The sequence below is a fragment of the Galeopterus variegatus genome, unplaced genomic scaffold (assembly GCF_000696425.1).
Source record: "Galeopterus variegatus unplaced genomic scaffold, G_variegatus-3.0.2 Scaffold1044, whole genome shotgun sequence".
NCBI classification, from domain to species: domain Eukaryota; kingdom Metazoa; phylum Chordata; class Mammalia; order Dermoptera; family Cynocephalidae; genus Galeopterus; species Galeopterus variegatus.
In genome coordinates this window covers 344,239-355,015 of record NW_007727155.1, presented here as the reverse complement: position 1 = coordinate 355,015, position 10,777 = coordinate 344,239, and the positions used below count along the sequence as shown (strand labels likewise).

The following is a 10,777-nucleotide window of genomic DNA, read 5'->3' as shown; positions in this document are numbered from 1 at the left end:
TTAGCTGTGCACATGTCGCGATTGCCGGTCCCAGTCCGGTACGGGCGTGACACTGAGGGTTGCGATCCGTTGCCAGACATGAAAAAAGACAAAAAGGAAAAAAAAAAAAGAGAGAGAGACCTGGCTGGGTATTCAAGATCATTCAGGCCAGGGTCACTTCACTTCATGAGCCATCTTTCTCAAAAAACCCCAAGTTGCACTCGAGTGGGAGATCCTGTGGCTTTGCTCCCACATGAGATTGTACTTGCTCGCGGTTTAAATGAAATAGCCCTTTCAGTTACATGAAGCACTGAATGTCTTGTAGCACTATTTTTGAACCTCCTATATAAACCAGTTGGAGAATTAGAACATCCTATATAAACCAGTTGGAGGATTAGTACATCCTTTATAAATCAGGTGGAGGATTAGAACATCCTTTATGAAAAGGTGGAGAATTTAGACATCCTATATAAACTACTTGGATTAGAACACCCTTTATAAACCAGTTGGAGAATTAGAACATCCTATATAAACCAGTTGGAGGATTAGAACATCCTTTATAAACCAGTTGGAGAATTAGAACACCCTACATCAACCAATTGGAGAATTAGAACACCCTAGATCAACCAGTTGGAGAATTAGAACACCCTAGATCAACCAGTTGGAGAATTAGAACACCCTAGATCAACCAGTTGGAGAATTAGAACACCCTAGATCAACCAGTTGGAGAATTAGAACAACCTCTATCCACCCGTTGGAGGATTAGCACACCCTTCGTCCACCTGTTGGAGGATTAGAACACCCTTCATCAACCAGTTGGGGAATTACTTTGATTCTCCCTGTTTGCTGTAGAAAATTTTCCCCTCGTCTATGAGGAAGCCCCTGTTTACTGTGCAGGCATTGTTTTGATATTTATGAATTTCGGAGAATAAATGACTTCATCTTGAGCTGCCTAAGTCTGCAAAGACATTGTTAGTCAGAAAAGTGATTAAAATTCAGTGTTAGTATGGGCTGCAATTTATAAACCTACACTAATGTTTCCAAAATGCAGCCTCCAGTTGGTGTTACTGGGATTTGTATTTTGTTCCCAGCCCTCTGAGGGCAACTTGGTTGTCTCTCTGCAGCCTACACAGACGACCTGGGTGCTGTGGGCGGTGCTTGTCTGGAGGACGAGACCAGCGCCCTGCGCTTGGATGAAGACAGCGAGCATCCTCCCATGATTCTTCGGACTGACTGAACTTGACCTGTGAACTCTGACCCTGGAAGCAGAGAATACTGGATTGACAGAGGACTTTGTGCATTGCTGCTATGAACTTTGACCTGAATTGGGAGAGAGGATGGCAGAGACTTTAATAAAAGATTGTAGTGGTAGTCTAACTTCCTCCTGTTGAGAAAATACATTGTTTTCACTTCAGTGGCTTTTCATCCTGCTTATGAATTTTAGCTTTTTGTTCGTTTTCTCTTTTTGCCAAAATTAACTGTTTGGTGAAGCCCTCGAATCCTCCTTGCTTTGCATGCATGAATGTGCCAAGCCAGTGTAGGAGAGCTAGAAACCACTTTCTAACAAACTACAGTTGTGTGGTTTTTAATGTCTGTACATAATGATAAGCGTGCGTAAGGAAACGTGGCATCGTGCAGAGTGTTCTGGTTGTCAAAGCTGGTTCTCCGGTGACAGGTCCAAGGGCTGCCCCAGGGCTCACCGGTGGGCTGGGCAAATGACAGCCTCCAACAGGAGTCCTTTTCCCCAGAGCCCCACCTGCACCATTTCCCCTCGTTTTATGTTATTAATTAAATTCTCTCCAAATTGGATTATTCTGGGATTTCTTTCTTGGTGGTCTTTTATTTCTGATCTTGTTTTCCATGTGGATATTGGAAGAGAGATAGTTTCTTTCTGATATTAAAAACCTTTTTGCTGACAGCAAGTGAACTTGAAAGATTGCTTGGTCTACCTGGAGCAAAGGAAAGTGATTTTGTTTGTATGATTAAATTATCTGTTCTTCTACTTTACTCTTCTTGTTGAATAACTGTGTGGTTTTTTTTTTTTTTAAAGGAAAATTTGTAGTTACTCCTATGCCCAAGAAAGCATAGAGGTAATTTGTGATGGAGATTTGAGTTGTCCTGTTACCCTGAGCTCCACTGTCTGTCAGGGGCTCTTTTTACCTGTGGCGGAAATAGTAGCAATAGAAACACGAGAGAGGAGTTGGCTGTGGACGCCTACTTTACCAGGGTGATATGTGCCTTTTCTATTTTAATCCTATACAATTTGTTCAGCAAAGCGATGAGAGATTATGGTTGCGGGTTTCAGTATTTGCCTAGCTTCCTTTTTTGTTTTTACAGAATTGAAACAACCTCAAATACCTCAAACTCTGCATTCCAACCCAAGACACAGCAGTTAAAGTTTTGAGGGCATTTAAGTGGAGTTAATGGCATGAAAGATCATTTTAGATTGTCTGGAGTGGTGAAAATTTAAGGACAGAAATAAAAAAGCAAAAATGTTGCATTTGCCCGGCCTTTTCAGTTTTTCATATTTTTAAATAGCAGGAGGATCAGAGACGTTTGTTTTCGGTCATTGTGTCTTGATCATACTCGTTGAATAGCTTCTGGCGGGGAGTTGTCAGTTTAACTGAGCAGCCAAAGTTGAATGCTCCTGATGCTTCTGGAGCTTTTGACCAAGTGAGGCTTTAAGGCGAAATCCTGATGCCTAGAGTCAGTTCTGACTGGGGCAGAAATCTCTAGAAGAGCCTGGTCATGGCAGCAACAGGAAGTTTTATCAGGCTGATGTGAATGGTGGGAGTGTTTTTTAAAATCTTATGTGTGTCTATCCTGGGTCCTTGTCAGAATGGGACCCCCGTCATGTAGTCTGATACAGTGAGCATGTGCCGAGGCCGGGCCCAGGCTGTTTCTTTACCAGAAGGACGAGAGGCACCAGAGCAGGACACGGTCGTCACCTGCACCGGGTTCTTCTGTAGGGCCTGGAGAGTTCTCTCGCTGTCTCTCTAGAACACAGTGTTGGACCCCACCTCTTAGGAGGCACGTTTGGCCCAAGCGAGTGTTCATGGGGAAAAATTGTCCCAAGTGTACAGGATAGGTTTGGAACCTTGAGCTAGGGTTTCCTGGTAACCAAAGAGAGAACTGCATTTCAAGTTCTGAGTTAGAATATTACTAATTTTAGTGCCTGCTTGTTGACTTTTATTACCTTTGTGGCAATTTGGGGGCTCGAGTCTTCTTTGCCCGGTTCTTTCATCTTTCCTTGGGATTGGTAGTGTTAGGAGATGTTGGGAACTCACTTCCCTCTTTCAGCCACAGTTTCCTCCACTTTAAGATGAAGCAGTTAGGAAAGGTAGCTTCTGGTGTCCTGTGGCTCCCTGCCATCCCCCGTGGGTTGCCCTGGCAGACCACGCAAAGCCCTTTACTTGCCAGTGTCAGATCTAACCTGTGCACCCCAGAGAGAGGGGACTAAGGATTCTTGATTGAGAAAAACGGAAAGAGTTTGTGTGTTTGCTGACTAACTGCGTGAGGATTATTCACCCTCCGCTTTTCCTTTACCTGTTTTATTGCCACGAGCACCTGTTCCTCTGTGCTTGAACCCCAAGCATCACCAGCAGGCCTCAGGCATGTGCAAGGGACAAGGGGAAAGAGGAGAGAAGCAGAAGCTGCCAGGCGGTCATTAGTAGAACTCTCACTACCATGCCAGAAACCTAGAGGAGTGGGGAGTCTAAACCAGATGACACGTGTGCTAATTCTAACCTCCACACCAAGATTAACTTTTTTATGATATCATATTTTTCCAAACGTCCAAAAAGATTATGGGGTGGGAGTAAGGAAACAAAACGCAGACACTTATTTAATGGATTCGTGTGGATTGGGACCAAACCTTTTGTATTTTCTTAAGCGACGGAACCAAGAGTTGGATTGAGTTTGGAGTCAAAAAGAACTGAGTTCAGTCCCTGATTGCACCTAACTAGCAGTGTGAGCATGGCAGGTCACCTGGGAGCCTCGGTCTTCTGAACTGTACAGTAGGAATAATCCCTACCTCACAGGGTTGTTGTGAGGTGCAATGTGACCATCTGTCCTGCAAGCGCCCAGCTCGGTACCTGGCCAGCAGTGGGCATCAAATAAACGCTAAAACAGAAACTGATCTTTTGGAATTAAATGCGTGATTTTTATTTAGTTCTGGTTCCTGAATACATAAGTGGGTGGGAAAGAGGTGAAAATAAGTCTGATACACATAATTCATGTTTGAAGTTATACGTAGATCTCTTTTATCCCTGCCTTTCCTATTCCTTAACACCGAGAACAATGAGTTGGCCTTGGAGGTGAAGAGGTGAAAATAAGTCTGATACACATAATTCATGTTTGAAGTTATACGTAGATCTCTTTTCTCCCTGCCTTTCCTATTCCTTAACACCGAGAACAATGAGTTGGCCTTGGAGGTGGTGTGCATGGGAGACGTGCCACATCTTACAAACCAAGCACCATCTGCTGTGACCATGCCAAGCTGTTCACCACTGGGCCTGAGGCGGCAAGGACTCCAGGGCCTCCACCCTCATCCCAGAGCACAGCTCCTTTCTGGCCAGGATGGGATGCGACACCACCTTCTCTGCTGCCTCCTGGAGCAGCCTGGCCCTGACCCTCTGTCAGGGAACCCAGTGGCTTCATGGCTGCCATCCCTGCCAAGAAGTAAACTTGGTGACTCTTCCTACTCCATTTCATTTGTAGAGAGAAAAGGAAGAATCTTGTCTTCCCACAGCCAGCAGTGGGCCACGCACAGAGGCAAGATTGGAAATGCTTTGGTCACAGCTTAGCAAAGAAAAATGGGACAGTGGGTGATGGCAAGCATGTTCCTTGCTAACCCCCATTGCTGTTCTTGGTGACAGCGTTGACATAAAGATGGGTGTGAGTTTGTCTTTTGTCCCCAGCCCTAAATCTTTGTAGAGCCTACCTTCTGCATGCAGGGAATGACCAAACCCTTGTTTCAAATGTATATGTGACACTGTAGCTAGCAGAGCTGGAAATGCAAATATATTATTTTACAAGTGTACTTAATGATTATTAAACTCAAGATGGACAGGTAGGTGGAACACTTGGTTTTAGTTCTGTGGTGTCAGAGATGTAAAAATAAAGTGCACTAAAGCCATTGGTGTTCTGTTTGGGAAGAGTGCTTTGTATAGAATTCTTTTTTGTGTGACAAACTTATTTCTTATTGAAAGTATATATAGCTATTTGCCAAGCCGACAGGTTTTTCTGATGTATGCTTTTGTTCTTACCCAGGTCACAATCCTTGGCCTATGTTGTACCTTTCCTTCTGTGATTTTGTGGAGCACACGTAAAAAATCTCTGGATTTTGAGGCATGCCCAGGCCCTTCTTATCCTTCCCTGGCATCTGGCTGGGAACGTCTCTCATTTACAAACATTAAATCTTTTTAAAGCTCAGAATTTAAAGGGACTGTTTTGATTCCTCATCCCTATACTGTTTCATTCTTTTACTGAGTTGTAATTTAAATATATTCCTTTTTAGGTGAAGTTGTAGGTGCTGCCAGTGGGGGGGGGGGGGGTCTGCCACGTGTAAATGTGCTTACTGATTACTTTCCTTACCAAATCTTGACTGCAAGCCCGTTGCTATTAGCATTTTGTAACTGCATGAAGAAATTAAAACCCATGTGCTATTTTTTTCATTGACACATTGCCTACTCACAGGCTAAACATCTTTCTTGTACAGGATTGCACTCAATCTAGTTCCACCCGGCATATTATAGCAAAATATCAGAATCCTGAAGCCTGAATAAAATCTCATGAAGGTTTTCATCCAGAATTGATTTTGTCCTTTGAGAAGTAAATTATACAGTTCTTTCTACTGGATTTCTTGGCTTTATCCAAAAGACTAAGAAGCCTGAATCTCACAGGCTGGGTAGGATTAAGTAGACAGGTCCCCTTGACACCCCAAGGCTGCGTGATTTGCTCCCTTCAAAGATTGGCCTGCTTGTGCCAGGGCAGACACGGGCGAGCCTGGTGTGCCCACGCCCATGCATGCAGAACCGTGCTGTGGTTAGGTGTTACTGGAAGCGCAGCGCTGGTTTGGCGGCTTCTCTTAGAAGCACATCCTTCTTTACACTGGATTGCTTCATCACGGACTTCCCTCTAGCTTAGAGAGTCTGTTCCTTTCACATCAAAGGCCAAGCCATGCCTGTTTCATGCCCTGCACTACTAAGTGAGGTGCGCGTTGTTAGTTAGCAGGCAGGTTGCTCAGAGGGTGGCTGGTTGAGAGCTTTAAAGCAGGCTGTCAGCTGGCCAGCTCTGTTGGGGTGTTTCCCATAGCCACTTTCCTGTCTGAGGAGACAGTGATAACGACCTTTCATTACTTGGAGACACACAGGAGACTCCATAATTCTGTGTGCTGATTTTGACAGCTGTTTTATATAAGTGTAGTTTTTGTTCCTACTGTATTAAATTATTTTTTAGTGGGTCAACATAAAGAGGTACTTGAGTTCCTTATAACAGCTAAGCATTTTTTCTCAAGGGAATATGATAGCGGGGACGCTTGGAGGGCAGAGCAGGGTGAGGTTTTGCTGCCTTTTTTCTCCCTGGAGGAGAGCCCCCGCGTCCTCTCACTATTGACCTTCCCTGGTCCATTTAGTGCTGAGTCTATGCCTGAGCCCCAGGCCGTGGGAGAGTTCAGACCAAAGTCCTCTGAGGGCAGCAGAACTGCCAAGTTGGGGAATTAGCTCCTCTACGCACGCCTGTAAGGAGCTGATCCTGATGGGGATTAAGGAATTTGGTATAGCAAGGCACAGCGCATATTAAGTAGGGCGCATTATAAACTCCAGCCACCGTCTTTTGAAATGACGCCCTTGAGATGCCCTGTTCAAACCAGCTTTTCAGAGACAGCGAGCCCTAAAATAAGCCCTTAAGTAAAATAAAGTGAGTTTCAAAAGAAGCCCTCGGAAGGTTCTTCCTGCCTGCCCTTACCGCTCATCGCAATACCTGCAGTAATAGTGAGTAATGGAGGTGGTGAGTAGAAGTTGCCTTTTAAAATAGAGCACTCACTTCCCATTTATACTAATTCCTAGTTGCTGCCAGTCTGATGAGTTCACCAGCTTTCCTGGGCATGTTCATCCTGTGGCCTCGCACATGGGCAGGAACCCACTCAGTGGAAATGCCAGGGCATGTTGGCGCTGTCACTAGATATGCTCCCAAGAGGGAATGAGTATTTTGGAGGTCGTGACCTCTTAAAAGGGCATGCCAGGACACATAGAGCAGTAGAAGGAAAGCTGAGCAACAGAGAGAAGCCGACCTGAGAGGCTGCTGGTGTGGGCGCGTCGCTTGGGGCAAGGCCACACACAGGTGTCATCCTTGGTTGCTGTTTTCCAAAGGGACCTTTCTTCATGTCTGTTCCGTCTGGAGACTGGGCAGGGTCACGGAAAGTAGAAACGTTTTATCACTGACTTGCTGGTTTTGAACTCCAGTGTATTCTTCCTGTTGTACTTAGAGTCTGCGTGACCTTCCAGCTCATTCTTTTGTGCTCGCCCTGTTGTGTAACAGCAGGATGGGAAGTTGTGTTCTACAGTAGCGGAGCTCTTTTCTAAATTAAAAAATGCTGATATATTTGGAAATGTAAAAATCTTATTCTAGTTGACAATTATGCTGCAGTTACAAACCCTTGGAATTCTTCAAGATAAGACTCCTTATCAGATGGGAGATTGTCAGGTGGTGCCGCCCAGCCAGACAGGTGTGCTTGGGGACTGAATGACGAGGTCGGGCCGGGCCAGGTGAGCTCCCCTCCCCTCCACCCTTACATTCTCATGGTTCACAAGATATTAACACTGCAGGAGACCAGTCTCTGGGCCCAGGAGGCACCTATGTCTTCTCACAACCCTGGGTCCTGCTGAGGCTGCAGGGACTCGGCTCCAGATTGATTTCTCATAGCCACTAGGTGGCAGAAGTCTCGCAATCATGCACACATCTGTGGGGCTGGCCAGGTTGACACGTTGGGGATGCCCTAGCCAATCTGGTATCCTTGGGGCTGGGCAGTTAAGCCCCAGGACCTTTGCAGTGCTCTAGTTTGAAAGAATTCACAATAAGAAAATAGAAAAAAAGTGATGGTTTTCTAACATGCAGAAAGTATGCTTCCCTCTAGCAATAAAACCTTCACTTTGTGGGTCTCGTGACCTTGTGTGGGTCACAAGTGTTTGTTTCTGAGGGTTTTTCCCCCTCTGGGAAGAGCCAAGAGGACAGGGTGATGTTGGAACCGCAGCATTTCATTCCATTTGCAGCTCCGTCCCCTGTGTCTCTGCAGCTTGGGGGCTGCCCTGTAAAAGCCTGCCTGATTGGCCTCCCTCACCTGCCAGCGATCTGCTTCCCAGTTGTGCCATTCCCCAGAGGGAGAGCTGACTTATCACTTAAAACTGTAAGCCAAGAAGAGTGTGCATATCTCAGCCCATCAGATCTAGGGAAGACAAGTCAGATAGTCACCCTGCTGCTGTGACCATGAGCTCATGACCTCAGACTGGGGACAAACAGCCATGTCCCCCCCTCACACACACACACACACACAAAAAAAAACCCCGCTGGTAAATGCTCTCTCTGAAGGTAGCACTCTGCTGTTTCCTGTGGACGGAGGATGGCCCAGGCAATTCTCTGTGCAGAGAGACTCTTGCAAGTATACCAGGAAAAAACTGTAAAAGCACTTTCCAATCTAGAAAGCACTAAGCAGCGTGAATTCTCATGAAGTGTGCTCCAGAGACGGCCCTCAGCTTCCCTGTCCAGCGGGCACCTGTGGCATGTAGCGGGGGCGCTAGGCTCAAGATTATGAATGTAAGCTGTGACACCCAGGCTGGGGCAAAACTTGGTTCGCTCATTCTGAGACCGTTCCTTCCCCCATCTTGATGTTTGTGAAATTGGAGTGTCTCACAGCCCATTCACGTGGCCAAGTCTGCCGCCTGTCCCTCGACACCCATAACTGAGTGATGTCCTAGAACGAAGGAAACGCTTCAGGGAGTGGACAGTAGTCTGCTGGCTTCAGGACAGTCAGTTCACAGTGTGCTGCTCCCCAGCAAGGACCTCACCCTGGGCAGCTGAAGCCGGCCTAGGCGCTGCACGCACACCTGCCGAACCCCCTTCTCCCCAGCAGCAGGCCCTGGGGAGGGGCATTCTGGCATCTGTGGGGCCCCTGCCCCTCGCCCCCCCGACCCTGGTTTCCTGAGCACCTCTGAGATGACATGGCTCCCCGGAGGGTCTGGGCTGCTGCAAGGAGCCCGTGCAGCCTTATTTACGTCCTCGTTTACATTAGCCCGTGCACTCTGGGACAGTCCATTTGGGCTGCGATGGGGGAGGGTGCGGTGCTGCCAGTTGGGGAGGAAAAATGCAATTTGTTCAAACTAGCTCCTTTGCTCCCAGGCTCTGGGGGAGCATCTTTTCTGGTTATTTCTGGCTTTCTGGTCCTCTTGCCTATGAACAAAATTCAAGGAGTCAGCTCCCTCCCTCTCTCCTTCCCTCCCATCTCCTGGGGGCGGGGCAGAGCTTTCAGGGTTCTGGGGAGTCCCACACATGGGAGGACGGGCTTGGTCTGATGAGTAGAATGAACCACTTCCACATCCCCTGGGTCCTGGGGGAGACGGGGATATACAGGGTTTTACACAATAATTGGACAGTTTCTGTAAAAGAGGGCTCTGGGAACTGGGAGGATGAGTCCCCTGTGTTGGCTCTAGTGGTCCCCAGGTCCCATCCTCGGGAGGAATTTGGGTGAGGGGTCAGGCACTGGGGGAGACGGGGATATACAGGGTTTTACACAATAATTGGACAGTTTCTGTAAAAGAGGGATCTGGGAACTGGGAGGATGAGTCCCCTGTGTTGGCTCTAGTGGTCCCCAGGTCCCATCCTCGGGAGGAATTTGGGTGAGGGGTCAGGCGGAAAGTGTTCACCCTGCAGGGGACCGAGTGCAGCGGTCCAGGGCTCCCTAAACGGCTGCTTCTGTCCACCTGCCTCAGGGCTCATATGTTCAAAAATGCTCCTGCACCACCCGTGCACATGGCAGGCCCTGCCTTAGGCTCCAGAGGAGTTTTGAGGTCGAGGTTTTGGAATCCGAGGCTCTGCATGGTGCTGTGTCTAGAAGCTTCTCAAGGAGACTGGCCGCTGCAAGGTGAGGTTGCCAGGAAGTCACCCGAGCTCCTCCCCAGGCAGGGGAGCGAGGGTGGTGCCAACATCAATGCAAAGGAGAAGCCCCAGGCCTCTGGCTGCACCGCCCATCCAGCCCAGCCCTGGACTTGCTGGCTCCGGTACCCTGTGCTTCTCTCAGGACAAATAGCCACCACCTCCACAGCAAGAATGCAGATATAGCATAAGCTGGAGGACCAGTGTTGACATCTGGAATAAGCAGGGGTGGTGGCCGAGTGCCTAATGACATTAGCCTCCGTTTACTGAGCACCTAGCATGTGCAAGACACTGAGCTAGCACTAGGTGCCTTTTCTCGTTCAGTTGCCATGAGATGGGTGGTATTCATGTCCCGGGATGTAGATACAGACCAGAGAGGCTAAGTCACCTGTCTGAGGACACAGAGCAATAAGTGCTGAATGAGTTCCAAATCCTGCCAGGCTCTGAGCCGGCCGTCGCACTGGGCACACCTCCTTCCTGCTAGACAGACCGCAGCCTGGCCCTGTCCTCCTTCCCGTCCTCCCGCCCCAAAGGCAGCACGTGGCCTCATGGGGCTTCTCCTGAGCCTATAACGAGGGACCCTGGAAAACCTGCCTCCCACACCTTTCCTTGTCCCCACTTAGCCTCGGAAAGGCAGCAGTGGGGATTCATG

The 10,777-nt window shown here is 47.9% G+C and overlaps 1 protein-coding gene across 2 annotated transcripts in view; it reads left to right on the top strand.

Moving 5' to 3' along the window:
* Nucleotides 1–4,117, top strand: part of WIPI2 (WD repeat domain, phosphoinositide interacting 2) — a 39,199-nt gene extending 35,082 nt beyond the window's left edge. Inside the window, exon 12 of one of the 2 annotated variants that reach the window (XM_008574418.1) lies at nt 1,104–4,117. In XM_008574418.1, coding sequence (XP_008572640.1) covers nt 1,104–1,216 — 113 coding nt within the window. In that variant the 3' untranslated portion in view covers nt 1,217–4,117. Of the gene's footprint in view, nt 1–1,070 lie in introns of both variants that reach the window. The other variant, XM_008574419.1, reaches the window with a different exon arrangement.
* Nucleotides 4,118–10,777: the final 6,660 nt, after the last annotated feature.